General features: G+C 44.3%; 20 protein-coding genes across 20 annotated transcripts; 9 read left to right on the plus strand and 11 right to left on the minus strand.

Moving 5' to 3' along the window:
- Positions 1-56: 56 nt before the first annotated feature.
- DI09_63p10 (uncharacterized protein) lies at positions 57-961 on the minus strand (the record flags this gene model as incomplete). The annotated part of the gene is made up of 3 exons (XM_013381570.1): positions 57-464; positions 491-716; positions 741-961. Coding segments are annotated over 3 exons (855 nt in total), but the record flags the coding sequence as incomplete, so codon positions are not given.
- Positions 962-1,129: 168 nt separating this feature from the next.
- On the minus strand, positions 1,130-1,514 carry DI09_63p20 (uncharacterized protein; the record flags this gene model as incomplete). The annotated part of the gene is made up of 2 exons (XM_013381571.1): positions 1,130-1,291; positions 1,329-1,514. The coding sequence occupies 2 exons, from the start codon at positions 1,512-1,514 to the stop codon at positions 1,130-1,132; spliced, it is 348 nt and encodes a 115-aa protein (XP_013237025.1).
- A 228-nt stretch (positions 1,515-1,742) lies between these two features.
- DI09_63p30 (glutathione peroxidase) lies at positions 1,743-2,477 on the minus strand (the record flags this gene model as incomplete). The annotated part of the gene is made up of 6 exons (XM_013381572.1): positions 1,743-1,856; positions 1,882-2,061; positions 2,115-2,240; positions 2,266-2,311; positions 2,345-2,423; positions 2,447-2,477. The coding sequence occupies 6 exons, from the start codon at positions 2,475-2,477 to the stop codon at positions 1,743-1,745; spliced, it is 576 nt and encodes a 191-aa protein (XP_013237026.1).
- Positions 2,478-2,972: 495 nt separating this feature from the next.
- Positions 2,973-3,836, minus strand: DI09_63p40 (uncharacterized protein; the record flags this gene model as incomplete). The annotated part of the gene is made up of 5 exons (XM_013381573.1): positions 2,973-3,185; positions 3,210-3,330; positions 3,358-3,600; positions 3,637-3,707; positions 3,738-3,836. The coding sequence occupies 5 exons, from the start codon at positions 3,834-3,836 to the stop codon at positions 2,973-2,975; spliced, it is 747 nt and encodes a 248-aa protein (XP_013237027.1).
- A 138-nt stretch (positions 3,837-3,974) lies between these two features.
- DI09_63p50 (uncharacterized protein) lies at positions 3,975-4,824 on the plus strand (the record flags this gene model as incomplete). The annotated part of the gene is made up of 2 exons (XM_013381574.1): positions 3,975-4,175; positions 4,216-4,824. The coding sequence occupies 2 exons, from the start codon at positions 3,975-3,977 to the stop codon at positions 4,822-4,824; spliced, it is 810 nt and encodes a 269-aa protein (XP_013237028.1).
- A 653-nt stretch (positions 4,825-5,477) lies between these two features.
- On the minus strand, positions 5,478-5,944 carry DI09_63p60 (uncharacterized protein; the record flags this gene model as incomplete). Its single annotated transcript, XM_013381575.1, has 2 exons — positions 5,478-5,624; positions 5,648-5,944. The coding sequence occupies 2 exons, from the start codon at positions 5,942-5,944 to the stop codon at positions 5,478-5,480; spliced, it is 444 nt and encodes a 147-aa protein (XP_013237029.1).
- A 318-nt stretch (positions 5,945-6,262) lies between these two features.
- Positions 6,263-7,016, plus strand: DI09_63p70 (putative FAD synthetase; the record flags this gene model as incomplete). Its single annotated transcript, XM_013381576.1, has 5 exons — positions 6,263-6,309; positions 6,354-6,518; positions 6,552-6,667; positions 6,696-6,855; positions 6,887-7,016. 5 exons carry the CDS (start codon positions 6,263-6,265, stop codon positions 7,014-7,016), a joined length of 618 nt encoding a protein of 205 aa, XP_013237030.1.
- Positions 7,017-7,038: 22 nt separating this feature from the next.
- Positions 7,039-7,378, minus strand: DI09_63p80 (uncharacterized protein; the record flags this gene model as incomplete). Its single annotated transcript, XM_013381577.1, has 2 exons — positions 7,039-7,201; positions 7,317-7,378. The coding sequence occupies 2 exons, from the start codon at positions 7,376-7,378 to the stop codon at positions 7,039-7,041; spliced, it is 225 nt and encodes a 74-aa protein (XP_013237031.1).
- Positions 7,379-7,448: 70 nt separating this feature from the next.
- On the minus strand, positions 7,449-8,915 carry DI09_63p90 (pyruvate kinase; the record flags this gene model as incomplete). The annotated part of the gene is made up of 1 exon (XM_013381578.1): positions 7,449-8,915. One exon carries the CDS (start codon positions 8,913-8,915, stop codon positions 7,449-7,451), a length of 1,467 nt encoding a protein of 488 aa, XP_013237032.1.
- Positions 8,916-10,086: 1,171 nt separating this feature from the next.
- Positions 10,087-10,818, plus strand: DI09_63p100 (uncharacterized protein; the record flags this gene model as incomplete). The annotated part of the gene is made up of 1 exon (XM_013381559.1): positions 10,087-10,818. One exon carries the CDS (start codon positions 10,087-10,089, stop codon positions 10,816-10,818), a length of 732 nt encoding a protein of 243 aa, XP_013237013.1.
- A 61-nt stretch (positions 10,819-10,879) lies between these two features.
- DI09_63p110 (uncharacterized protein) lies at positions 10,880-11,272 on the minus strand (the record flags this gene model as incomplete). The annotated part of the gene is made up of 2 exons (XM_013381560.1): positions 10,880-10,965; positions 11,038-11,272. 2 exons carry the CDS (start codon positions 11,270-11,272, stop codon positions 10,880-10,882), a joined length of 321 nt encoding a protein of 106 aa, XP_013237014.1.
- Positions 11,273-11,866: 594 nt separating this feature from the next.
- Positions 11,867-13,462, minus strand: DI09_63p120 (uncharacterized protein; the record flags this gene model as incomplete). Its single annotated transcript, XM_013381561.1, has 4 exons — positions 11,867-12,181; positions 12,257-12,814; positions 12,854-13,051; positions 13,202-13,462. 4 exons carry the CDS (start codon positions 13,460-13,462, stop codon positions 11,867-11,869), a joined length of 1,332 nt encoding a protein of 443 aa, XP_013237015.1.
- A 67-nt stretch (positions 13,463-13,529) lies between these two features.
- DI09_63p130 (nuclear RNA export factor 1) lies at positions 13,530-14,753 on the minus strand (the record flags this gene model as incomplete). The annotated part of the gene is made up of 1 exon (XM_013381562.1): positions 13,530-14,753. The coding sequence occupies one exon, from the start codon at positions 14,751-14,753 to the stop codon at positions 13,530-13,532; it is 1,224 nt and encodes a 407-aa protein (XP_013237016.1).
- A 466-nt stretch (positions 14,754-15,219) lies between these two features.
- Positions 15,220-16,593, plus strand: DI09_63p140 (uncharacterized protein; the record flags this gene model as incomplete). Its single annotated transcript, XM_013381563.1, has 1 exon — positions 15,220-16,593. One exon carries the CDS (start codon positions 15,220-15,222, stop codon positions 16,591-16,593), a length of 1,374 nt encoding a protein of 457 aa, XP_013237017.1.
- A 442-nt stretch (positions 16,594-17,035) lies between these two features.
- On the plus strand, positions 17,036-20,034 carry DI09_63p150 (glycine dehydrogenase; the record flags this gene model as incomplete). Its single annotated transcript, XM_013381564.1, has 4 exons — positions 17,036-17,775; positions 17,818-18,739; positions 18,782-19,941; positions 19,971-20,034. The coding sequence occupies 4 exons, from the start codon at positions 17,036-17,038 to the stop codon at positions 20,032-20,034; spliced, it is 2,886 nt and encodes a 961-aa protein (XP_013237018.1).
- Positions 20,035-20,111: 77 nt separating this feature from the next.
- On the plus strand, positions 20,112-20,358 carry DI09_63p160 (uncharacterized protein; the record flags this gene model as incomplete). The annotated part of the gene is made up of 2 exons (XM_013381565.1): positions 20,112-20,197; positions 20,226-20,358. The coding sequence occupies 2 exons, from the start codon at positions 20,112-20,114 to the stop codon at positions 20,356-20,358; spliced, it is 219 nt and encodes a 72-aa protein (XP_013237019.1).
- Positions 20,359-20,385: 27 nt separating this feature from the next.
- DI09_63p170 (subunit B of DNA polymerase alpha) lies at positions 20,386-22,318 on the plus strand (the record flags this gene model as incomplete). The annotated part of the gene is made up of 4 exons (XM_013381566.1): positions 20,386-20,929; positions 20,965-21,209; positions 21,252-21,765; positions 22,032-22,318. The coding sequence occupies 4 exons, from the start codon at positions 20,386-20,388 to the stop codon at positions 22,316-22,318; spliced, it is 1,590 nt and encodes a 529-aa protein (XP_013237020.1).
- Positions 22,319-22,396: 78 nt separating this feature from the next.
- On the minus strand, positions 22,397-24,734 carry DI09_63p180 (uncharacterized protein; the record flags this gene model as incomplete). Its single annotated transcript, XM_013381567.1, has 2 exons — positions 22,397-23,441; positions 23,479-24,734. The coding sequence occupies 2 exons, from the start codon at positions 24,732-24,734 to the stop codon at positions 22,397-22,399; spliced, it is 2,301 nt and encodes a 766-aa protein (XP_013237021.1).
- Positions 24,735-24,896: 162 nt separating this feature from the next.
- Positions 24,897-25,388, plus strand: DI09_63p190 (uncharacterized protein; the record flags this gene model as incomplete). The annotated part of the gene is made up of 1 exon (XM_013381568.1): positions 24,897-25,388. The coding sequence occupies one exon, from the start codon at positions 24,897-24,899 to the stop codon at positions 25,386-25,388; it is 492 nt and encodes a 163-aa protein (XP_013237022.1).
- A 46-nt stretch (positions 25,389-25,434) lies between these two features.
- Positions 25,435-27,315, plus strand: DI09_63p200 (uncharacterized protein; the record flags this gene model as incomplete). The annotated part of the gene is made up of 8 exons (XM_013381569.1): positions 25,435-25,554; positions 25,641-25,712; positions 25,845-25,991; positions 26,019-26,216; positions 26,240-26,838; positions 26,863-27,034; positions 27,055-27,234; positions 27,268-27,315. 8 exons carry the CDS (start codon positions 25,435-25,437, stop codon positions 27,313-27,315), a joined length of 1,536 nt encoding a protein of 511 aa, XP_013237023.1.
- Between the last annotated feature and the right edge of the window lie 72 nt (positions 27,316-27,387).

Genomic DNA, 27,387 nt, shown 5'->3' on the forward strand with positions numbered 1-27,387 from the left:
GAGCGTGAAAGTATGCTCTTGAATTCAAAAAGAAGGTTTGAATGTGCAGCAGCGACAATGGTTCCTTTCCTCATGTCGACCGATGTAGAAGTGATGTTTTCAACGACTCCACCAGCCTCCTTTACAATCAAAATACCCGCCGCTATATCCCACGAATGAATGCCAATCTCGTAATAGATGTCACCAGCACCCTCGGCAATCTTAGTGAGATTCATTGCTGCGCTTCCAAAGCTCCTTATCCCATGAACGGGAATTTGAATTAGCGAATGCATTATGGACGTAATGCATGCCTTATACTCGGGCACATAGCCCATCATTGGAAGATTCCATTCAGTAACAACAAGACAGTCAGACATGCGTTTTTCAGAATTGCTCATGTGTGAATAAAGCGGCAGCCTTTGCGGTGTGGAGCTTTCGTTCTCATCAACCAGATATGCCCCTTTTCCTTTGACCGAATAATACAACTAAACATTCGAATTAAATTTAGTACTTTCTTCAGCGTCGGATGATAGATAATTCCAATGAGCGGGTCAGGACACTCGCCAGCCATTTTAGGAACCTCAACAAGCGCCAGCGAGACGCAACTATGGGACAAAAGACCATGTAAGAAATTAATGGTCCCATCAATGGGGTCAAGTACCCAATAATAGCATGGTCCATTTTGATTGCAGGAAACATTATTTGTGGGCACTTGAATGCCCTCTTCGCCTAGAAAACTTTATGGTCAAAAATAATGATACAATATGTGGGGAAATGCGAGAGACAGTTTTGACGCGATTTCCCTCTCAATAGCAATATCTCTCTCCGTTACCAGATCCGTTGGAGAATTGTTTTTTTTGGAAACTTTGAAAGTGTCTTGAGTTGTGGAATCCCTTTTTTTATGGCAGAAATTTTGGGTTGAAACATCTTTTACAATCAAAATAACTTGCTCCAAAATAGAGTCAACATCAAGGAGCGCCATATCCATCAAGCCTACAACGCGAAAATAAAATAATTTGATGCGTCATAAAAATTGATTCCACTGATTTCCGAATTTACGATTGCAATTCCAATCGATCGATGGTTGGCGGTTTAAATGGCCGCAGCCCCATTTGCTATAATAGCGTGCAATGCTGCGCCAATTTGATATTTATTGATTTATTGATTTTTCGGACATATCAAGTACGATTGCTATAAATGGTGGAAATGCAGTCTTGCTTACCTTTGAAAGACAATGGACCCGAGCGGTGCAGCCATGCAAATGCCCACGAACAAAATCACCTTTAAAGCCAAAGTTCGAGGGTTGGAAATGCTAAAAGGAAAAACCTACAATAAAAATGGCAAAAAACATCTTGGGGACCGTTAACTTCAAAGTGGTAAACATCTGGATTGTGTTCAGCATGTCCATGATGATCATCATTTGCGTGTGTTTCCTTGGTAGGGATGAAGGGACGAGAATTTTCTACAGAATAGGTTTGATCGTTGTTTTCAAAGATGCCAGCTAAGTGACCTGCACGGCTGTTCAGGCCATACATGGCAATAAGAGATGTCGTCTTTTTGTGGGCACAATTATACAAGATTGGATTGTTTATCAGCAGCAGCCCCGATCGGCGACGAATGATTGAGGGCGCAACAGACGCAATCATCGCGACAATACGAATTGAAAATTGGTTCAAATTTTATTTCCAACATTTATTGTTGTGACATTCAATTCATTATTCTCAATGCGCTATTCTCGATCTGCTATTCTCAACTGGCCATCATCAAGCTGCGTCCGCTTTTTCATTTAAAAGGGCTACAATCTTCTCTTCAAACGTCATTGGCTCTTCATTGGGACCAAATCTTTTGACGGGAATCCCATATCGATTGACAAGAAACTACAATTAATGGGCCGAAAGCTACCTTGGTAAAATTCCACTTGATCGCATTGCCTAGCGTTCCTGGGCAAGCTTTTTTCAAGTACGAAAATAAGGGATGTGCTTCGCTTCCATTAACTTTGATCGGATGAAACATTACAAGCTTTGTTGAGAATCCGGACGAAAAATCTCTAATCTGGCATGTGGTTCCGGATTCTAATTTTGACTTCAACATGTACCTTGCTTTGCGAACTAAAGTTGACCATGTGATCAAATTACCTGATTGCACGGGAAAAGAAGCACTTTTAGGCCTTGCGAATCGTACTTTTCAGCCAACTTGCCCAATTGCTCATAATTATTGGGAGTATATCCACAATGAGAGGCAACATTGACCACCAGTAGGACCTTGGGGTAAAACAAAAAATGCCACCTTATCCTTGAACTCCGAGAGAGATATAATGCGATCCTTTTCCAGGCTTTCAGCTTCAAACTGGTATATCTAAAATTACGGGATAAGCATTGCCTTTTCGGCGGACATTTGATGGGCAAATCTTCTGATTTGTTTACCAAGACGATTATTAAATAAGACTTGCATCAACAATTTAATTTACTTTTTAAACTTTTTTCTGCAAACTTGGCCATTAGAGTTTTACCCCGCCTGTGCAGAGCGTGTACATACTTTTGCGGCCGCTTTCCACAATGGCTTTGCTTTAAAATTAAATAAAGCTGAACAAATGTGGACGCCACGCACGCTCCTGTTTTGAAGCTGCTTTTGGCCGTTTTATGGGCGGTGAAAAATTGAATAGAAACCTCGGATGACGGCGGTCCAAGTTTAGTCGGCGGTTTAATAATATGTTATCGGGGGCATGTTGTAGGACGGCTGGGTCATAATCAGATTTACTTCGCATCCGAAATCCATCAGCTGTAAATGTGCATCTGCACCCTCTGTTATGTTTCTCGACACGCTAAGCAGCTTCAGGGCCACCATTGACTTTACAATGGATGACAGGGCAGGGTCGTTAGAGATGTCCTCCTCCATCTACATGCATAAAGGTTGGTTCGCTCCATACTTGGATCAGAAATTGGCTTGCAGAATATCCGGATCTCATGAACGAATCCAAGAAACTGCCAATGGCTTCAGGGCCAGATTGCACTGCAGAGCGAAACCCATCTATCACTTTGCTCGGAAGCACCTACAGAGAAGGAATAAATTGCGTGCAATACTCCTGTCATTTCTTTTAGGCTTTCAATGGCAATGCCATTGGTCCCGATGAACCTCTTGATATTTTGAAGATAATTGATCGCTTTACGAAGATCGCCGAAACTCCTGTCAATAAGAAATTCCAGGCCCTAGCTCGTCAGAAACGATCAAACCTCATCGGCACACTGTATGTTTTCTTCGTTGCAAATAAATTGAAGACGCTTAACAGCGGACGCCTTGTCAATTGCCTTGAACCTAAATTTGGCACATCTTGAAATCAAAGGCTCGATAATCCTAATGAAAGTCCGAAAATTAGCTTACTTGTGCACGTAATTACAAAGGATGCAAAACCGCGTTGTCGAAGAATAAGCCTCAATAATTCGCCTCAATGCTGCCTGGGCATCATACGTCATACAATCGGCCTCGTCCAAAATGATCAGCTTGAAAAAGGGCGGAGAATTGATGAGCGTTTTTGCAAACGACTTGATTTTCTCTCTTACCACGCCGATTCCACGCTCGTCAGAGGCGTTCAGTTCAAGTATCCGTTGGCGATAAGCATTCTCTCTAAAGATAAATCATAAGGAGCGCCACCCAAATAACTCCCTTGCCAGAGCAAGTACAGTCGATGTTTTTCCTGTCCCGGGAGGGCCATACAACAAAAGATGTGGAAGCTATGCATCAGCAAAAATGGAGTGTCGTACATCTCCGGAAACAATTGATCTCCTCAATAACGCAACTACCTCCTCCTGTGATGCGATTTCGCCAAGCGACTTTGGACGGCTAATAATCTCGTTAAGCATTAAAAATACTATTTTTCCACCCATTGACGAGTGGAGGAAGTGTGGCTGACTGATGGCGACGGGGGCCGACTTTCGCTGGTTGAGCTCATGATTGAAAATTTGCGTTTTGACGGAAATTTAATTTTTTTAATTCCAAACATGCATTTTTCTAATGAAGACGATCCGTTGGCATCGTCGACTTTCCGGCGCTCCCAGCGCAAAATGGCATCGCAAATAGAAAAGTTGGAGCGAGAAAGCGTGGCAAAAAAGTCCTGGACACTTCTTGGGGAGGCAAGTTCCAAGCAAAGGAGCCAAAACTCGCTTCTTGAAAATTTTGTTGAATATGAATCCAACGCCAAGGTAATTATTTGTACTTCTTTCCATGTAGCCTGTATTGGAGGTTACTCAAGAAGTCACCGATTCGATTGAACAGATTGTTAGAAAGAGGATTATGGATTGCGTTTGGGACGACCCATCGCCACCGTCCTTTGTCAACCACGTTCCAAGGCCCAAACAAGACCTTCCTGAGGTTTCGACCGAAAAGTCTACAGCGTCCTTGTCCAAGCTTTATGAAAATGATTATCTGGAAAAGAAGGAAAGCCAAAGGCCGCTGTCCACTTCAAAAATTACTCCGGAAATCGCATCTCTATGGGACCAAGTATCGCAAGCGTTGGACACACTTTCTGGATTCCAATTTGCCTCTGCCATGGATTCCGTGCACTCAATATCATCGCAAGCACAACTACCGTCTTTTTCGACAAATGAAATTGAAAAGGGAGCCGCAATTCACGCTGCCTCATTGGCTGTAAGCGGCGCGTCGTCACATACGCCAGAAGAAATAAAAAGGCCCTTGCGTACTCCTTTGAAATCTGAGCTTGAGCGAGACAGTTCTAAAACCGAGCACCAGCGGGCCAAACGGCTGCGGAAGATCAAAGGATCTAAAAGGCCACATGCCTCCTCTTCTCTGCTCAATACGCTCTCCAAGCAAAAGGTACCAATTTTTTCGTGATTTTATTTTAGAATGTCAAAGTTCATGCAAGTGCGATAAAAGGCAAATCAAAGGCTCGCAGCGCCAACCGATAAACCAATGTTGATATTTTAATAAATTAATTGGAATCAAATACACTCGTCAAAAAGGGCCATCCATTTCCGGCAACACCATAAATTACCAACGGCAACACCAGTTTATTGTTTAGCCCATCCCTTCTATTAGTGGATCGATGGGATGAAACTATTAACCACAAGCCTATTGTGCACATGCTATTAGCGATCGGCATAAAAACTTATTCAAGCCAAAGAATATTCAACGCCTTGCTCATAGATGCCTTCCAATCAAACCGGGGCAACACAAGTGGGGGTGTGTCCGAAATGGGAGCGCTAGATTTCTTTTTTTTGGAAAGCCACCTAGAAAGCATCTCCAACGGGGTATTCGATATCGCGTATCTTTTAAGAAGCATTTGTTTGTCCGAAAGCGCATCCTGTATATTGTGCCATGCGATATCCTATACATTACTACAAAAATACCAAACCCAAATCTCGTTTTTTGTTTGCCAGCCAAAAGCGGTGTCCTCTGAGACCCCGCAAATTATATACAGCCGATTGATGCGTTCATTTGGACCCTTCCATTCAAGAAATGGGGTGTCACTGCCAATATCTGCGAATTTAAAGCACCGACGCACCTCCACAATTGTAGCCTGTCTCTTCATATAATTCTCGAGTCGCACAGTGTGCCATAGACTCGCCCTCACTTAGTTTTCCCTTGGGAAAGGCCCATGTATCTCTTGACCGATGCCCCCTTACCATCAAGCACTTTGCATTAAAAAAAAATATACCTTTGTTAAGGACGGGTTGAGAAGGATCACACCAGCAACGGGGACCGATCTTTTATGTGCAGAGAAAAATTCTATCAATTGCGGTATCTCTGCAACCAAATGCGAAAGGGCAGGGTCTCTGTTTAGCATTTGACGGCAGAATTTCGGAAACTTCATCGAGGGGTAGACGTCAGCCTTTTCTGAGCTTGTTCGAAGATGGTCATCATAGAACCAGTGAGCAGCCTCCAAGTGAAAAAGCAGCCGATCAGCGGCCAATTTGTCGGCCTCTGGAAGGTTCACAATAAACCGACTAAACATCAGCACATCAAAACAAACCAACAAATGTCATCCAATGCATTGTCTATCGAACATGGAAATGTGGCCAATGATGACGATGGCGCTGAAGCTGACAAAGAGGGCGCTAATACGGCTGATGATGGCACTGAAGACGAAAAAGAGGGCAGTGATACTGCTGATGATGGCGGCATAGCCAAATAATAAAATTTAAAAATACGAACTTTTCAATGAATTCTACCATGTGGATCGGAAATTCAAATTGTTCGTCCTCTTACTCGGACCCGGCAGGTTTCCTTATCGAAAGAATTTCAACATACATTGGCGACAAGATAAAAGCAGATGGTCTTTCGCGAAAGATTTTCAACAGCTGTCAAATTATCACCAAAGTCCTCAATACATACGGGTAAGCAAGTTTTTTAAGCAGCCTTAGCATCGGATCAATTGCCTTGAGTTTCAATGGCGGAAAAGATTGCACTGCACTTCTGGTCCACCTTCTTGCCTGCATTGGTGGTAGGAGTCCCCTCCCACTTTTGTATCTCCACAATGATGATCAATTTGAGGAGGAGTGGGAATTTTCTTGCGCCTTGACATCAATGTAGGAGGATACGAAACTTTTATTGAAATGTAGGATTGGAGCAGACAAGGTGCAACTGCATCGACTTGAATGCACAGATTTAAAGGATGGGCTTTCCAGCTTTCTTCAAAAATATCCCAACATCTCTGTGCTCTTCCTAGGTGTCCGATGTACAGATCCACACTCCAGTATGGATAGTATACCCTGACAGGCCAGATGAGCTAAAACCGATCCAAATGACGGACCCCGGATGGCCCCAAGTCCTGCGCGTCCACCCACTTCTCGACTGGACATATTCTGAGATCTGGCTCTTTCTAAGGACGCTTTCGATTCCTTACTGCACGCTGTATGACCAGGGGTACGTAATGAACAAGTTAACTTAAATGCAGATACACCTCCATAGGGGGGAAAGAAAAAACAAAACCTAACCCGGCTTTACGGTGCACCCGTGAACAAGGTAAATACAAACCGGCATACGACCTTTTGGACGATTCTTTGGAAAGGGCAGGCCGGAGCTAACGCCGATTGGAAAGTTTTATTTTCAGTATAAATTTATTGTTTGGCGGTTTAGCGATACTACAGCATAAAAACGTAACAAAGGTACCTTCATGAAGCCAATATCACTCGAATACTGACGGAAGCATTGGCGGCAAAGGTTAAGCCCATACTTGCGGATGAGACCGTCTTTGTTGGTGCAAACTCGGCTACATAAGTTAGTAATTGGGTCCATGGGGTAGCCGAAACATAGGCAACATCGTACACAATGCCAAAAGATGGCCATGTTGTTGCATGGGATATCAAAAAGGTTGGGACACTTACCACTCGCGGGATCCTTTTCCAAACGTACGGGGGCGGGAATGAAAGACTGATTCGTGAGACATACTGTGATTTAGAAAAATTACAGGCACAAAACCCTTGTTGCAAATTGCGATTAAATTCCGAGTTTATAAATTAAATTTTAAGAACCCTGAGAACGTTGGTGGACCCGGAAACTTGTTCAATGATGCCAGAGGTGACCACAGAAATATCGCCCTTGATGACCATCTTTGAGGAGATAGCATGGTCCATTGCGTTTTTTACAATGGAATCGGTTCCGTGCATCGTTAAAACAAGCAAGGGGTATATACCGCGAAGGACCTGCATTTGACGAGCGACTTGTGGATCAGCGGTCACACCAAAGACTGGGGGAATCGGGCGGTACTTGTTGACGGCAAGTGCTGTAGCTCCTGTCTCTGTAAGGGCAATAATTAAGGGCGCCTGGATATCCCAGGCAGTCTTCACTGCGCTTGATGCAATGGCCTCCGAAACCGAAATGGGGATTTTGGTATTCTTCTTGATGGCTCCATAAACCTCAGCATAGTTGATATCGGCCTCGGCCTCACGGCAAATTCTCGCCATAATTGTGACGGCCTCAATTGGATATGCTCCCTTGGCAGTTTCTCCAGAAAGCATAACACAATCAGAGCCATCGAGGACAGCATTGGCAACATCGGTGGCCTCTGCTCGTGTTGGCCTTGGATTAACAATCATCGATTCGAGCATTTGTGTTGCCGTAATGCAGGGCTTGCCGACAGCATTGCATTTTTTGATCATCATTTTTTGGGCACGGAAGACCTGCTCCACTGGGATTTCAACGCCAAGATCGCCCCGGGCCACCATGATACCATCAGAAGCAGCGAGAATTTCGTCAAAATTTTCCAAGCCCTCTTCGTTTTCGATCTTTGAAATGATGCGAATGTTGGAGCTTCCAAGTAGCTTTCTAATCTCCACCACATCGGATGCCTTGCGAATAAAGGAGGCCGCAACGAAATCGACTCCCTGAGCAATGCCAAAATGTAGATCTTGGATATCTTTTTCGGTGAGCGCGGGAAGCGCGACCTTGATTTTGGGAAGATTGACACCCTTGACTTCGCCGAGAAGCCCGTCATTAAGGATCCTGGTCTTAACAAAGCCTGGTCCGGTCTCAACTACCTCACAGGCAATCAGTCCATCGTCAACCAGGATAAGGTCTCCGGCCTTGACAGAGGAATCAAGAGAAGAATATGAGACGGAGACACAGGTCTCATCACCCAGAATGGAATAGTCTGTGTAGAAGGTGAAGCTGGAGTTTTTCTTCAGCTTGATCTCCTTGCCATTTTGGAGCTTGCTAGTGCGGATCTCTGGACCCTTGGTGTCTAGCATGATGGCCACGGTTGGTGGATTTTCACATTGAGAAAGATAAGTGCGCAAGTTGGCAATAGTCTGCGCGTGATACTCATGAGAGCCATGGGAGAAGTTTAATCTCATCACATTCATACCTGCATCGATGAGCTTACCAAGCATTTCAACAGACTGGGTCTTTGGCCCAATCGTGCACACGATTTTGGTTTTGATGTGGATTTGACGGTCGTTAACGAGGGAGATGGAAGCAGTCGACATTTATTTGCAAAGAAAAGACAAAACCCCTGTTTGCACTTTTATTATTTTTTGCAAGTAAAGTTTCAACTCTTGTCCAATAAAATGAAAGCAATTTACATGTCTTAGTCAATGAATAAAATTTTTGTCAATGTGGCCAGTATGGTCGATGTAATTTGAATTTTACAACGGGTGAAATTTAAAGTGTACAGGGGAAATGCAAGAATCATGCATGTTAAAAGCCCACAATTGATTGGCCATCCATACTGGCTGCCAGGAGCCCCATCATGCTTAATACGAGTGCCCGTCAAATTCAGCTAGGGGCTCATTAGATCGAATATACCTCTTCAACTTTAGATCAATGCTGGCGTGGAAACAAAAATAATGCCTTGTACATGTCGCTAATGGTTGGCGTTTACGGGCATGTAAAAACAAGGCCTTACCAACGGTTAGCACATAATTTGATGTATGGGATTTAAATGACAACTTACATGGTGTCATTTGAGACAGGAATTTTAATTTTTTAATCATGAAATTTAATCTCTGCCAGACCTGTCTTTCCATCATCACTTCCCAAAATCTTGCTATTGAAAATGAATCCTATTGTGTAATTAACTTAAACGATCCAACAGGGCACATATGCTTTCTATGTTGTAATAGTGCATCCTCTTCATTTCAGACAGCCTTCTCTTCCGTTTGTATCTCTCAGCTATTAAAAGAGTATGGATTGATACTGCCTACATTTTCGATTTCCATATTTCTCCCGCTCTGCTTTCCCTTTCGAGCATTGCAAATTCTCAGATCAATTATAAGGTAGCATTTTTAAATTGGCCAACTGTAGAGAAAACGACAGGGAAAAATATCTTTTCCTTTTAGATGGAATTAGCCGCTCATTCAAGCAGGCCTTCCGGTCTTTATTTGCAGCTTCCCTTGAAAAGGCAGAAAATTTTCAAATGAAGCAAGATCAGTCGGTACGCTGTAGTTTATAAAAGTAGAGTCCTTTTAAGATTGAGGTGAGACTGATGAGTGTGGAGGCTTCACTTTTGATACTGGAGAGGCCTCTTACCTGCATTTCCCTTTGTGAAAGGCCAAAGAAATATCAAATGAAATCCAATTTGGTAAAATGCTGCTTTTTATTCCATAGAAAAAGCTATGGATCGCCAATCCGGCCAGCGTGGCTGAATTTACCCTTTCAATGCAAGAAAATAGAGAAATAATCGAAGTTTCCATGTCCGAGCCCATTTTAACGTTCTACCATGCCCCAATGTACGTCGCTGGTAGGTATACAAAATCACAAAGGAATATTGCGCAGTCGCCATGGATCAACAAATCCTTGCAATCCGTATCCGGATATATTGATGCCATTGTGACGAAGCACTTTCAGGCAGATGGGTGCAAATTCTGCTCTGCTGGAAGAGAGGATATTGACGTAAAGATGTTAGGCGAAGGGCGGCCATTTTTGCTGGAGATCTGCAATCCAAGGCGCTATCTTTTGCTTCGGGCACATGCCCAGTCCGGGGCCTCTTTGCCCCCGCAAAATTCGCCTCTTGATGTCCTTAGAAAGCTTCTAGACACCATTTGCAGCGAAGTTCTACAAGCATCTTTGGGTTCTGTATCAATTATACCAAGACTCTGGCTTGTTCGTGGCACAGCCTCTGCACAGCTTATCAAAGTTGGAGAAGTGCACCGGCCAAAGCTTTACAAAGCCACGATTTCCTCAAAAGTTCCTCTTGTGGGATGTAGAAACTTTAAAACGCTTTCCATTAACCAGAAAACCCCGATTCGCGTTCTCCATCGAAGGGCGAATCTCAACCGCAGTAAGATGATTTATGAGTGCGAGCTTTCTCCTTTTCCAGAGGATGGCTCGTTTGTAGAAGTGACCATTAGAGCCCAGGCGGGAACGTATCGATTTTCATCCTCATCGTAGATATATTAAGGAATTCGTCCATGGAGATTTTGGGCGCACCAGCCCCAGTCTTGGTGACCTCTTATTTGGGGTTTCCGACGCCTGCGAGCTTCTTGAACTGGACGTGCTGCAAGTGGAAATGCCAGAATGGCCTCCCAACGAGGACATCTTAATTTAATTTAATAAAATAAACCATGAAGCCTAGCGTCCCAAAGCCTGCGGGACTGTCCTCAATCATACCTATGGGCTTTACTTCTGGTTCGATGTCGAGATTTTGCTTATCTTCAGACTCGCCGCAAAAGCTGCCGTCACCACAGAAAATGCCAGCAAACAACCATTGGAATACGGCATTAATGGCGTATGTCCTTGATGAAGAGGGCCATCGTGAAGAAATCATCAAGTCCACGCCGCTTGCGCTTATCATCATGGACAAGTACCCAAAGGTAACAGCATCTCTTATTGCATAGTCATCCATTCATTGGTTGGTGCTTCCAAAAGCATCCGAAATCGATTCTATCCGGGATTTACGGCGCGAACACATCCCACTGCTGCAACACATGCAAGAGCTTGCAAGGTCGGAGCTTAAAGAGCGGCATCCAAACTTAGATATGGACTCTGTGCTCTACGGATTCCATTCAATACCATCGATGAGGTAGATACGGCAAAGAGCGATAATCCCTAGGCTCCTACACATGCACGCTCTTAGTAACGATTTTATCTCTGATTGTCTAAAGAAAAGGGAACACTGGAATTCGTTCAACACAAGCTTTTTCCTTTCTGTGGAAACGATTTTGGCAAAACTGGGCACCACTGGAATGCTGGGCGATATTGATGAGGCCAAAATGTATTCCCTGCTAAAACTGCCGCTAAAATGCAGTTTCTGTTCGCTGAATTTTACATCGATGCCGTCGTTTAAGGCTCATATTTATGAACACAGAGCAAAATAGGCTGAAAAATAAATTTCACACCGCTAGCTACATAGCAAGCAGGGCAGCATTTTCAAATCCAGAATTTGGAAGGTTCGCCGCCCCGGCAAAGAAACCGTTAACGTTTAATGATAATAACGCATCTAAGAACGAGTCAGGTCTGCCAACTCTGGCGTGGTCTCCACGTCTGCATGTGGGGATGGCATAGGTTGGCTGGCCTCTCGGCATGCGTTTTCCTCCCTTAAATACCTTGGTTTTCTCAATGTAAAGCTTTTAAAAAAGGCCCTTGGGATGCAGATTTTCGGAAAGGGGCGCGGTTGGGAAGGATCATAAGGCTGTTTTGGCTGCATCATCTTTGGCGCATCTGTGTTCCAAATCCGTTTTGCCTCAGACAGGCGCTCTGTGTCTGAGGCCTCCCTCAAGTCGCCATTGATGTCTCGTACAAGCATTAGCCGATCCTATTGAAAAGTGAAATCGGATTTTCATACCCTTGGATTTTGACAATGCCCAATATCTACGATCAAGAATGGCACCCTGGACCGCTCGCAGGGGTCATTCCTAATCAATTTCTGGGACTGTGGCACGTCTTTGTCGGGTTTCACCAGTGGACGTGTGGAGAGATAGTCGCGTGCGACAACAACGTCATACTCCAAAATGGCGCCTGCTTGTTCCGGAGTCAGCTCCTTTGACTCGTGGATTTTGACAAACGTGGGCTTTAGCCATTGATTTGGTTTCTTTAATATAGAATCGATGCGATAGGAAAAGATTTCTCCCTCCTTGATGTCTATTTGACTGCCTGACGAAGAAAGTCTCTGAGAAAACGGAAGATAGTCATTAACATTGACCCCAACGGCCATCTCCATGCGGGCGACATATTCCTTGTCGATTTCAAAATTTCTTGCCACCATTTCGTCCTGCAGCATCTTCATCCGCAAAATCGCCTCTATTCGCTCAATGGATAGGCAAAAGGCCCGAGAAAGACGGCGAACGGTCCAATATAGCGGACTTTCTTTATACGTTCCAAATATCAGATTCTTCATGTTATCCGAGATAGGAACGGTATTTTTAAACTCCTGATTGTATGGGAATGGCTATGGATTAGGGTAAAGGTAAGGGCATCTTGAACATACCGATGTTGGACCAAAGAATATGGGGCCTACGGGATTCTCCTTTGCGTATTTGTGCACGATGGGAATCCACGCCTTTAAGTTTGAAAAGAGCTCTTTTCTTTTTATGGAATTTGGATGTTCCGTAAGGCGTAGGCCATTTTGCACACGAGGAACATCCGATGGATATCGAGCCCTGCTGGAGTAGCCAGCACGGGCAGCCTTGACACAATTGCCAGCCATTGAGAAAGGTATTTTTAAAGCAAATAAAATAATAAAATAAATAAGTTGTTGATATTTATTTCAAAAGAGCTTCTTTTGGAAACTTTCTTTTGCCCTATTAATAGTCAATTGGGGATGCCAAACACTTACTTTTAAAATACGTACAGCCTCCTGGGCATCCAACACACGCCAGCCATTTTGCTCCAGGCATTGCAGCGCAAAGGGGATGGTGAGCTTGACGGTTTTCGAAAACTCGGTTACAATTGCCTTTTTCATGGGGGTCAAGTGGCTCAATTCACACGGCTCCATTGCCTGATCTGTCGATGGCATGGCCGGCGAAACGGAGTCAACGTATCTTGTCAAATACCAATCGTCAAATAGGATGGAAAAGTTGAATGGCGATCCCGTCATGGTGTGACCAGGTATGATTATGAGGTTCCTGACAAAGGTTCTTGGAATCAACTCGGTACCTTGGCAGTTATGAAAGCATACACGAACCTTCACAGAAAAGACCGGAAAAAAAAACTTGAATCACAGGAATCTCGCCGCCCTCCGGAATAAACAGAGGTCGCCCATTGAAGGCAATTACCGATAGAGATTCCATGAGATGTTTTATAGGTGAGAGCTGGGAAAGAAATTCGGAAATGTTTGAAGGCGATTTCTGAAAAGTCACCGGGTCTGGCTTTCCAGCCTCTCCGTGACCAAGAAGAAACAGATCTTTCTTTTGGGACGATGTTAACAATGACTTTTGGATGTGCGCCCAAATTGCCCCGACAGTGGCAAGATCTGGAGGTGGCCTACAAATACCTGAAATCGCGCTTTCCGAAAAAAGCATCGGATAAAAGGATATTCTTGCCTCAGAATGGTTCGAATATAACGATTTTAGAGACGTTCTATCATGTGAGTCGAGCCCTGTGATAAGGGCTTGCAGGAAGGGGGAAAGAATTTCCTGCAAGCCTACATCGAAAGAAGAGGGGAGCGGCATTTTCATATTAACAGATTGTCTAATCACGTCCAGCGAAACACCATCTAAAATTGATAGTTTGGGAAACTTCAATGCGAAAGAGAAGAAGATCAGGACAATTGGGGTTGGTGGGAAAATCACATCCACCGAAGATGCCTTGATTGCTGGATTTCCGGACACCAAAAGCTCGGCAAGCTTACACTCCGAATTGGAGTATAAAAGGGACACGAACTCCCTAACTTCGTCGATCGAGCTAAGCTCGTTGTCGGAGAGGCTCAACGATTGGATTTTCGCAAACAACGACACAAAATTGGCCGGGTTATTGGGTCCTTTGGAGATATTTCTGTTGGCCCTTTTGGATTTGCCATACTCGTCTTTTTTTATAAGGTTGCTTATCGGGGATAGGCTTTTCAAAGCATTGCTTGCCAAATTTATGGACGTCACATTTGGAAGATGTTCATATATTGAAGAAAAAATCAAGGACGTCCAATAGTCGACGGCAAAGGAAATTTTGGCAGCCATTGGGCGTTTTGCAGGCGGCAGTTGCGAGACAACTGTGGCCAACTCTTTATCATTACAAATTCCAGAGAGGTTCAGATAACCTGCACCCTGATCGTATCTGGCGAGCAGCCAGCACTTTACAATGTTATTAAGCTCAAATTTAAAAGGCATTGGTGGCGTCTGCAAAGAGGCAGTGCAAAAAGCGCCCTGTTGTGCGTCAAAAGACGGCGTCGCCATGTCCATTTGAATGTCTGTAATTAAAGTAATCGATAGCTAGGGTTAACGATACAAGTTCCCACCTTTTGCCGGTAAAAGATGATTCCAGATAGCTCAACCACGGCAAGTGCCATTGATTTTGTGGCAAAAAGCAATTTACACTTCCCACACTCGGGGCTCCACGATTCGACATTTGAAATTTTTACAGGTCTAGGTGCATGTTTTTGCAGGAAGCGGATCAGCGTATCGACAGATCCCACCTCGGACGATATATTTGCAATCTAGGAAGAATTGTGGATAGATATTGGCAGCCTACCTCCACCATTGTCGGCTTGGGTGGTTGGAATGAACGCTCCCTGTCTCCCTCATACTGGGCTCTATGGGGACGGGACATTACTGGCAAATAAATTGTAAATTTTTGAAATTTTTGAAATTTCAAAAATTTACTCGCCAATTAAGTTTAAAATTTTGTACAAACTATAAATAAATGGAAGAGAAGTCATGTTGGATTTGCTTTCTTTCCTCCTCCGAGGACCCTGCCAGCTGTTCAGATGCTAAATGGGTGCACCCGTGCAAGTGTAGTGGATCTACGCAATGGGTGCACGAGGATTGCCTTTTAAGGTGGCTTAAATCCAGCTCCCGCTCAGGAAATAATCTGTTTAGATATGGCAACAGGCGCTCATCTGATTCCGTCTCGATCACCCCATCGTCCACAACGGCTTCCTCAAGCGGGCAGCGCTCTTTTTTCTATAGGCTGCTCGAGGACGTCAAGATGGCGCTGTCGAGAATCTGGCCTGGCTCTCTTGGCCGGGTTGTAACGATCTCATCCAAGCTGGCGTGTCCGCAGTGCAAAACGCCATATCTTATCATTCAGAACGAAAATAGCTGGGTGCTAACTTTTCTGGAAAAGATAAACTATTTTGGCTCCAAAACGCTGACCATGTTTGTGTATTGTTCTCTTGCCGTTGGCGGGTTTTCGATCCTTTGGGTTCACGGGACATTTTCGCTGCTGTTTATGTATGGCATTGAGGATTACACACGGATGTTTTCCGAAATCATACTAAATGAAGAGTCCTTGTCAGAGGAGAATGTCATCAGCACACTTTCTGCGCTTGTCAACTACATCACGTTTACCCTGGTCGCGGTTCCTATGATCCCGCTGTTTCTGATTGTCTCTGTGCTTCCTATTTCTTCCGTCAGACACGCCATCTCTGTGATTTTGATGGGAAAGCTCTACATGTTTACTAATGTCGATGGGAGTTCCACGGATGATTACCAGCTCCAACCACTGTCGTGGCTCATTCCTGCCGTTTATGTGACATACTCCGTTGCGAGAGACTTTCTTTTCAAAAAGTTGGGCATTTCAAAGAAAATTGCCGAGCGGCAACTTGCGGCCACATCTGATGCCATACACGATGCAGGGGAGGATGAAGGCTCGATCGTTGCCGCTGTTATTTTGGAGTCAGACGACGATAGCTCTTCTGATGGCGAGCTGGAGCAGGAACAACACCGTCTTCAAACAGACCCCTCGCTCGTGGAAGAACCAACACAACAGGGCCCCATTCCGGACTCTCCTGTTCAAACTACAGTCAGAACGATTGCTACAATACGAGCCAGCATTACTCCGATCATTTCCTCGCTGTTTATGCCGTTTCTCGTTCCTTTTATCAGGGTATTCTTTGCATCGATGGGTGGACGTTTTTTTCCCGTCTCGTCGCTTCCAATTATCTATAAAAACCTAATTGCAGCGTCGGCTTTAATTGTTGTGAAGGACTTTTTCCAAATAACCTACCACATTGAACGAGATCGCTTGGAAAAGTCAAGATCAGTTCTAAATTATAACCTTTCTGAAAATATTTGATCGGCAGCCTTTTCAGCAATAAATACATTTGCGAGGTTGACAAAATAAATAGCTTACGCCAGCCAATAGTGGTGGTGCTTCCCGAATGTATCGACCAAAAGCAGCAAAATGTACAATGTCGGCACACCACTGGATGGCCGCTACACCCCATGCAGAGAGACTATTAAGTTGGGTAATTTGGCGGTCCGGTTTTAACCGCATCGTATGATAAAGTGATCCCGGCAAACGCATGCAAAGTTGACGCACAACCGCTTTTTGGAAAATCGGCACACCAAAGATTGCCATCAATCACGTCGTTTCCGATTTAAATCGATCAGCACAACGTTGCTTAATTTCCAAATTGGGCATTTAAGGTTTCCACTCTTTATGGGACACATTCGGCATACAGTCTTTGATGGCTTTGATGAGTGGAGTGTTTGCAACAAGGGCCGTTATTAGAAACATGTCCAGCACCAAAGTATATCGGTCCTTTACGGATCTGCTTGGACTAAATAAGCTTTTCTTGTCAGACATCGGTCCAAATTCGTTCGTCCAAAAAGCATTGGGAAATTGCAAAGAACAACAAATTCTGCAAAGTTTGGGCTGCAACTCACTGGAAGAGCTAACAAAGAAATCGTTGCCCCTTCTTTCCAAATATGATATGATCAATGATGTTGACCTTCAGGCCTCGCTGTCAAAGTTGGCTCTTGATAGCGGAAGTTCGGAGCATTTTTTGTTGTCCAAGGTAATTCCGAGAATCTTGGAGCTGAACAGAGACCCGGAAAGCTATAGCCTATTTCTTGGACAGGGCTATTATGGGACTGTTCTTCCACAGGTGATCAAGCGAAACCTGGTTGAAAACCCACAGTGGTATACATCCTATACTCCTTATCAGGCGGAAATCAGTCAAGGCCGTTTGCAAGCCCTGTTTCTATACCAGCATCTAATTACCGAGTTGACGGGCATGGATATTGCAAATGCAAGCTTGTTGGATGAGCCCAGTGCCGCGGTAGAGGCGATTTCGGTTTCACTGGCACTTGGGCGTCGGAGGAAAATCTGGGCGTGTAAAAATATTTTTGCACAAACCAAGCGCGTGTTAATTGGCAAGGCATCGATTTTTGACGCCGAAATTGTTTTTGGCAGTGTTGATTGTGCGGGAAATCTGTTTCCGCCATTGGATGATTCCTACTCCTGTGTGTTTCTGTAATCGCCAAATATCTTTGGATCCCTTCAATGCCACATGAGTGTCATTGCTGAAGCGTGCCACCGTTTCGGGGTAGTTTTGATTTTTGCTGTTGACCTGTTGTCGCTTACCCTTTCAATGCCCCCACATATGGCAGACATTGTGGTTGGATCTTCGCAGCGCTTAGGAATGCCGCTAGGATATGGCGGCCCCGGCGCTGCGTTTATCGCTTGCAAGATGAAGTATGCCCGGAAATTGCCGGGAAGAATCGTGGGAGAATCGATCGATTCGCAGGGAAGAAAGGCATACCGGCTATCTCTCCAGACGCGAGAACAGCATATTAGGAAAGAGAAGGCAACTTCCAACATTTGCACAGCCCAAGTTTTACCGGCCCTGGTGGCTACCTTTTACTCCATATATCATGGACCCGAGGGCCTGGTCGCTATTGCATGTCGAATACGGTTTTTCGCTCACAAGTTATGGCAGACGCTTTCTTCGTTCGGATATTCCTTTTTTGACGAGGATTTTTTTGACACCTTGGCACTCAAAATATCAAATGCATCTTCAGTGGTCTCTCAGGCACTTGATATGAATATTGCACTATGTTGCGTCGGTGATGATGGCGATACCGTTTTAATATCCGTGTCGGAGGTCACTACTATCCAGCACCTTTTAGACTTGTGTGTATTTTTTGCATCGCTTTCAAACAGGGAGCTCGATGTAGAGCAATTGGCAGAGCAATTTCAGGCGTATCGAGCCATCGATCCCTCGTCTTTACAGAAGAGACCAAAGTTTTTGCAGTCACAAGAGTTTTTGTGTTTCCATTCAGAACAGGCATTCACTAGGTTTCTATTTTCTCTCGCAAAAAAGGATATCTCGCTTGTTGACAATATGATTCCGCTCGGATCGTGTACTATGAAGCTGAACCCATGTTCGGCCCTTGCGCCGTTTACTAATCCGCTCTGGAACAACATACATCCACTTGTACCTTTAGAGTGGGCAGGAGCATAAGCCTACATCATACAGGATCTCAAGTCGATTCTGCTATTTCTGACCGGCTTTGCTGACATCACTTTTCAGCCGGCATCTGGTGCCCAAGCAGAATTTACGGCTCTTTCGATGATCAAAAAATACCACGGCAGCCGCAGAAAGACGTTGTGTCTGATACCGGAATCGGCACATGGAACCAACTTTGCCAGTGCCTCGTTGGCTGGGTTTGAGATTCGGAAAATTAAATGTCAATCGGCGACGGGGTCCATCGATATGGACTCGTTGGTAGAGTGCATTTCAAAAGCCGAATTTGAGGATCCAGTCCATGGTCTTGCTAGCAATATTGCATGTATGATGATCACGGTGCCCTCGACATATGGAATTGAGGAGCCCAATTTGAAGCTTATTTGCCAGAAAATCCATGCTGCTGGCGGGATTATGTATTTGGATGGTGCCAACCTTAATGCTTTCTTGGGCATTGCGCGCCCAGCAGACCTCGATATTGACATGATGCACATCAATATGCACAAGACTCTCTCCATTCCTCATGGAGGAGGCGGGCCTGGAATGGGGCCATTGCTTGTAAACGAGAAGATCAGGGATTTCCTACCCACGCACCCTTTTCCCTCCTTTGAAGGTGGGAACTGTTCTTCACTCGGTATTGAGGCCATTTCGGGAGCACCCTATTCGTCTACCTCTCTGCTGATAATCCCATGGATCTACTTGAGGTTATTGGGGTACTATGGGACCAGAAAGTCATCCCAGCATGCCTTGGCAAACGCCAACCACTTGGCAAAGGAATTAGAAAAGAGGGGTTTTAGTGTGCTTTTCAAAAATCCTTTCGGATACGTGGCCCACGAGTTTGTGGCAAGGCCAACGGCATTGTCGACCTTTCCCGTCACACCAACGGACATTGCCAAACGATTGCAAGATTACGGATATCACGCTCCCACTGTGTCGTGTCCAATTTCAGATGCCTTGCTTATTGAGCCGACGGAAAGTGAAAGCATTACAGCTATCAACGAGTTTGCTACCGCCATGGGGAGCATTGCAGCCGAAATCGAGGAGGGACGAATCGAGTTACTCAAGGAATCTCCGCATTCGACATTGTCTGCAATTTCTTTCCATGCCACACCGGTGGGCCGGGTCAACGAGGAGTATGGAGACACCCGCCTCAACTGGGCATGCTGCTGCAAGTAGTTAAATAAAAGTTTTATTTTCACAGAGTATTTTTGTCTTTAAATGCTGGTCAAAATCAAGGTTTGTCGCTCGTTTTACTTAATCCGTAGACGCTCTCGGGAAAGGAGGTAATGTCTGCATCATGCTAATTTTAGATTGAAATCGACATCGAGCCTTATGATAAGGTATGGAATTGCACCTTCCTCAACATAAGATTCTCAAATTGAAGGAAAAAATTGAGGAAAAGGAAAGAATCCCACCTCAGCAGCAAAGGTATGATGTGTCGTCTTTTACCACACAGGTTGATATATGGAGGCAAACAGATGTATATCCCTTCAACGCTTTATCGTAGGAATGATGATAAGATTGCCTCAGATTACCATATTGAGGGGGGCTCCGTATTGCATCTGGTTTTGGCTTTGAGAGGCGGCTAAATTGTAATTAAATTTTAAACAAATCCAATGGTCGCCTCTTCTTTGGCTGCGAGTCCCGCTTCTGCTTGGCGGAAGGAGGCCATGAAAAGGTGCATTGGGATCGAATCCGATGCAGTCCTGCAGCGGTGCATATCCTATGCGGAGTCTCGGCATATGGGCATCGACACGTTTTGCAATAAGTTTGAAGCCTGGGCGTTGTCCCATTTGCACATAGAGTCTTCCATGATGCTCAATTCAAAGTCCGTTGATGACTTTTTATCTTTTGAGACGAACCAGCTTAAAGAAAACGTTGCGTCCAACACGTTGGGTGCTCCAAATCTTTTGAGCGCGTCCTCAAAAATCGCGTCTCCTCTTTCTGTAAGGAGCAAAGGCATGGTTGTAAATTATCCGGTCAATGAAATCAAAAGGACTTCCAGCTTGACCGACGTGCTTGTTTGGCCTGCCAATAGCGACCTTAACAAGATCCATGCGAACATTAATGAAAACATGGAGGCGCCCGAAATCTCCTTGTTGTTTGACACGGACCTGCCCGGGCGATACATGAGAATCGTCTGGCCTCGAGTGGTGAAATGTAGGACGGCCCTGCCATTTAACCATGTATTCTAGGGATAAACAGAAGAATTGAAGAGTTTTCAAACTATTTCACGCTGGCCGAAGGGCATGAGTGGAGCCATCCCGGAATTCCGAGCCATGAGCCGGTTTTTTGCTATGGAAGGCTTGTCTCGGACTCTGATTCTTCGAAATGGAACGAAAAGTCCATTCAATTGGAGTGTTCCAGAGAACTAGGTTCCGGGTGCAGGGTCCATTTAGATTTGATGGATCTCCCTGGGTTTTCCTTCATCCCGGGAGAGGTGAGTCACCAATGCTTTTAATTCGAGGTCGTTGGCTTTAAGGGCATTTCCCTGATTGACGGGTTTTATCCCACCGAGTTGCTGCCTTTAAAGCCTTTGGACAAGCCCGTGTCTACTGTGGGCGATCATTCAGACATGCACTTCAAGGCTTCAAATATCTTTTGTGCTGCTGGTCCGTTTGCCTTGGTGAAAAAATCTGACGATGGGTCCTACACCTTGGACTATGCCCCATTGGAGACCTTGTTTGGGCATATCCGAAATTCAAAGCATGCGTCGTCCTTGGTGCTGCTATTGCTTGGGCCATTTGTCGACTCGGACAGTGTCATTTCAATGGCCCGGAATGTGATTTCATCGCCGTTCCATTCGTTCGAACAGCTGTTTAAAGAAGAGATTTCAATCCGAATTGGGGGCCTGCTGTCATCCAAAAAAAAGATCAAAGTGATCCTTATTCCGAGCCAAAATGATGTCATTCACGACTATGTGTTTCCCCAGGCCGCCCTTTCCAGAGATGTGCTCGCCATCCCAAATGTACTGCTTCACAATTTACCGTTAGGATGTAATTGTGCTTCCAAACCCGTGTTTTTTTTATATCAACGAGTTGGTTGTTGCTACAACCAGTGCGGATATCCTATTTGACATGAGCTGTAATGAAATTTCAAGGTCACAACTTGTTTAAGTTGGTTTAATTTCTTAGGGGTCAAGCAGATGTCGATCGCATGACGAGACTGGTAAGGCATCTTATCCAGCAGCGGAGGTACAATGGTGGCCGATTTTATTGTAGTTTTTATCCGTTATACCCGCCCTCGGTTAATGTTAACTTAGACGTGTGTAGCTCAGGGTATGGCAAGGAGGCCATGCAATCTACACTTCTGTCTTGGAACATAGCTCCAGATCTCCTAATAATACCTTCCGCGCTTAGACATTTTGTAAAAACAGTTGATGATGTTCTTTGTATCAATCCGGGAACGCTTGTTTCAAAAGGCGGGCATAGTACGGGCTCATTTTGCGAAATTTTCGTACAGAAGCTAGGCTTTCCGCTTGTCGACTCCGACATGATCCCACATTTTGCAGATAAGAGAAGCGTCGTGGTTATTAAATCGTTAAACTAGTAAATCCCGATTGGTGGTTGTATCTCATCGGAGATGATGATTGCTTTGTCGCTGGGGACGTCTAGGCCAAGTGCATCATTAGCGATGTTTTGCTATGTGCTCGGAAATCGAATTTCTCATCATCGAAATGGAGCCTTCAAAGTCCAAAAGGGGAAATGGGATAGAGGGAACAATTGATGAACCAATCTTTAGGCATATCGATTGATCAATATACCAAATGCTAAAGAAATACGCAAATGTCAGCACGTACCTTAATAGGACTTCCTCGTTTCCTATTTGTATGGGCTTTCCTGGACCTCTGAACGGAACTGAAAGCAGGGAAAGGATAATGGCAAGTCTAACGATTCTTTCGACAACTGTTGTCGGCGTTTCAAATCCAAGATGATATTGCTTTGGAACGACCATGGATGTCCCAGTTACCTCCACTTGAGATGTTGAAAATTCTGGAAACACAAAGCTGAAATTCTCCTTCTTCATGTGGCTGTCTCGAGAATAGGACGACCGAATGGCAAGAAAATAGTTTTGCACGAGCTCCTTGGCCTCTTCTGCCCAATCAAACGAAACCTGGTGGATTCTGGACAACAAGGAAGAAATGGGCATTAGCAAGGAAAAAAACTCGGAAACATCATAGGATTGATGATACAAGTCAAAAAGAGCATCATTGACCGCTCTCGTTGAGCTTGGATTGACATATTCTATTATCATGTCGAAAGAAGACAGAGCATTTACATACGAAGAGTCGGTTTTGGTATCAAGACTTTGGCGAGCTACATCGGTATGAGCCAACACAGAGCAGCAGCACTGTGGCGATACCAGATGGTCAAATTCAAACGGCAGCCTTTTGGACTTAAAAAGCGGGGAATGAATCCAGAAAATAGAATTTCGGGACAGTTGCATTGCTAAGGGCACTTCCGCGACATGGCTAGTCTTTCCAGAGCCGGCATCGATATATTTCTGCATCGATTGCACAATGCCAGCGTTTGATGCCTCCGTTGAAGACCAGGGGACATTCCACAAGTATTTTCTAAGCCTCATAATGATGTGCTTGATGAAATGGTCCTCCTGGTGGAAAATCAGCAAATGCAGCGGCTTGCCGATCGAAGACGTCAGCGCGCTAACTACGCTAACGAAAAGGAAATAAATGGCATTTTCAAAAATACCTTATGATCAGCGCTAGCCTAAAATGTTGCGGAAAAAATGTGGTGCACAGTCCAAATGAGAATGAACCGGTCCACCGCAAAATGGCGTGTTGGAAACTCGGATTTTGTGGAGCAACTTTTGAATTGCAAAAGTCGTGCAGTGAATAAAAGTATGGAAGCCTGTAGCATGAGGCAACAGGATGAATTTCAATTTCTGCCTTTAGGAAGGGGTAATTCGCTTCCTTGGCGCCAAATAAAAACGCCTCGTCACAAGCCTGCAATGCTGGGGTATTTTTGAAAATGCCATCTGAATATCCAAAAAGACACATCCAATTTCCAACCAGTAAAGACTCGGATTTTACGAGCTCCGTAGAAAAAATCAGCTTGGCAAGCGCAAAAACACCCGGGGTCTTTTCAACAAGCAACATTACAACATTGAAGGCCGAAATGATCCTGGCTGGGATTAGCTCTGTAAGCTGGCCAGAACAGCTTGGACAAAAGTTAGACAACAAAGAAGACCTTGGATCAATCCAAATAAGCCGAGTCGCAGTGTGATAGAAAGACTTGCACTTGGAATTGTGGCATTGAAAGCCCTGATGCAGCAATTGACCCTGTGGCGAGCTGATGGAAAGGATGACTCCCTGAAATTCGGATAATGAACGCGCCACGCTAACGCAAGGCGATAAGGAGCCATTGAGCGGCATCGGCATTTTCCCTTGCACTTTAAAATCGCCAAAAAGCTGCCGCATCGAAAATGTACACAGCATGCAGTTAAAAATAACTTGCTCCATGGAAAGCCAAGAGACGATTTCATTGAAACGGGGTTCCTCTCTATGCTGGGACGACATAAGATTGAAAATATTGGTGTCCAATTCGTCCCAGTCATCAAATTCATGGCTATCCAAATTTGCATCAGCGTTAGGGTTAACGGTAGGAGAATTGAGAAATGGCTTGAAATCAAATAATTCGATTTTTCTATCTAGTATTCGCAAGATGGAATCTTTAAGAGCAACCTTGACGCTATCAAATCCAGCTTTAGACGCAAAAATCATGTTGGCAAACTTTGGAAACCATTTTGCAAAGCAAAACAAATTGATGGAAATCGAAATGTCAAACTTTGCATGCTGAACAAGTCTAGCTTTAGCCAAACTGTTACTTGTCGATTCACTAGGACCGCTGTGTTTTGCGAGATTGATAAGTTGCGAGATGGAAAAGTTAAAACAAGAGTCTATCGGTTCATGGTGATAACGGAGCAGATACGCCTCCAATGTTTGCATTAATTAAAAATACAGACAAAGGGACTCGAACCCTCAACCTTCTGATTCGAAGTCAGACGCGCTTCCATTGCGCTATGCCTGTGATTAGTGTAAACCTACATTATAATACAAGTTAAATTGTATATAATAACCACGAAATTCATTGCTGCCATTTTTACTAGCATGCCTTTAAAAGAAAACGTCGCTAGAAATACCGATACCATCTTGTCCCCCACTCGTCTCAAACTTCCCTCAAAATCAATTAACACAGCATTGCTTGCTCCAACATCGTCGTCGATACCATCCCGCAGTTTACCTGTGCATTCAGATATTGATCGATCTCAAATTTTGTTGTCCCCTCAATTTAAGCATCTAAAATACAAGAAAGACTCGACATGCACTTCATCTTTCTCAAATTTGCTTCCTACAAATCAAATCCAAATTGGGATCAAAACCAATRACGTCTCCTCGCTGGCATCATTTGTAAATCCAAATACAATCAAGGCAAAGCCGACGACGCCACATGTAGTTCCTCAACCACCTGCCCTTCTTTCTTCTAAAAATAAAAGAGCAAAATGGGATACAAAGGCATTTATTAATCTATTTACAAATAGGGGCTACTTGAAGATGCCATGGAGGATGTTAAAATGTACAAAAGAGAGTATTCGAAGCTGACCACTCAATATAAGGAGTCGATTGATAGACGTTTGTTTAGATTTTAATGCCGGTAGTGAATGAATTGGAATCAATAGCTTCGTCGTTAGAAAGTGCCGTTAAAGGAACCACTTCGGAAAAGCTAACTTTGAGAGAAAAATTGGAGCTAATGGAAAAATCGCTCACTGTAAAAGAGGATCCCTAACGCTTCTAGATGAATGAAAAAGAATATGGTGCACGCATTTCAAAGATAACAGCCGATTATGATGAAAGGCTATCATCTGCAAAGGAAACGAACTTCAATTTATCAAGGTCATTGGAACTTTCGCGGAAAGAGCTAGAAATGTGTAATTCTGAAATTGCCAAGCTCAATGCCACCATTGAAGCGCAAAAGTCGACTCTTTCCATCTTTGAGGGTGCAAAACTCTCGCTCGATCGCATTATATCTGTACGCTTCCATATTTATTCACATTTTAGGAGTACCAGAGAAAGGAAAAAGATTCCGAGTCCACGATTTCTCAGCTTAGTCAAGAAGTTGCCGCATTGAGGAAACTGGCCGAGGAATTAAAGACAGATGCAATAGAGGGGGAAAAACTAAGGAAGCGGCTTCATAATGAGGTGCAGGTACCATGACATTGCTCTCATTTTGAGGAATTAAAAGGAAACATCCGTGTATTTTGCCGTGTCCGGCCTCCTTTGCCCAGTATTTGTTTTCTTTTAAACATAGCTTCTGATGGTGTTGAGGAGTCCGCTTTACGTCCATGTGAGCAAGAGGTTGGAAACACTCAAATATCCTTCTCCTCGGATCCCCTGTCTAGAACGGAAGGAATTGAGCTTTCACAATGGATGGTATTTCGCTTTTTTTATGGTAGGATTCAACGTCGGGATGTGTAAAGCCACAATTGAAAAGCTACCCGTTTACTTTTGATCGTGTATTTAGCCCTACCTCAACGCAGGCTGATGTATTTGAAGATATTTCGCAGCTTGTTCAAAGCGTTCTAGACGGATATAGGGTCTGTATTTTCGCCTATGGACAGACAGGGTCTGGAAAGACCTATACAATGGAAGGCCCTTCTGGCAAGCATGACCCTTCCTTTTCTGGAATGATTCCAAGAGCAGTTGCTCAGATTTTTGAAACATCCCATAATTTGGGGGTTAAAAATGGATGGAAATTCCAGTTGGAAGCCTCTTTTTTGGAAATTTATAACGAAACTATCAAAGATCTGTTGGCGACTCCTAAAAGCATTGCTGGCTGTGTTGAAGAGCTAAAGAAGCTCGAGATTAAGCATAACCCCACAACAGGCAAGACATCTGTTTCGGAGCTAACAATCGGTACGATTGGGGCAAATATTTTACCGGCTTTAGTTCCTGTAACTTCGATTTCACAAGTTAATCGGCTTTTGAAAGAGGCATCGGAAAATCGGTCGATTGGAGAAACCAGGTGCAATGAAAGATCCTCACGAAGCCACAGGTATTTTTTGCGGTTTTATTGAAGCGTATTTACTCTGTCTGTGGCTGGGGAAAACCCAGATACCGGTGAAAAGATTGAGGGGCTGCTAAATCTGATCGATTTGGCCGGATCTGAAAGATTGTCCTCGTCGGGGGCAACTGGAGACCGGCTCAAAGAGACCCAAGCTATCAATAAGAGTCTCTCTGCCCTTGGTGACGTGATCATGGCACTTGGTAGGGCGAGCTTTTTTATCATGTAGCAAATAAGGAATCTCATATTCCGTATAGAAATTCCAAATTGACCTATCTATTGCAAAACTCGTTAGGAGGAAATTCCAAGACCCTGATGTTTGTAAACCTCTCTCCTTCAAAGGAATCGTTCGGCGAGAGTCTCTGTTCACTTCGATTTGCAGCAAAGGTACTAGCTTTTGAAACTTGTAACATTATGTAGGTAAATTCTTGCCATATCGGGACCGCAAGAAAGAATTTGGCGAAATAAAAAATTGCCAAAGTTGTAACCAAACTGCTAGCTGTAGCCAAATTGCTAGCTGTAGCCAAATTGCTAGCTGTA

Source organism: Mitosporidium daphniae (genome assembly GCF_000760515.2).
Source record: "Mitosporidium daphniae strain UGP3 chromosome Unknown contig-63, whole genome shotgun sequence".
Lineage (NCBI taxonomy): Eukaryota > Fungi > Microsporidia > Mitosporidium > Mitosporidium daphniae.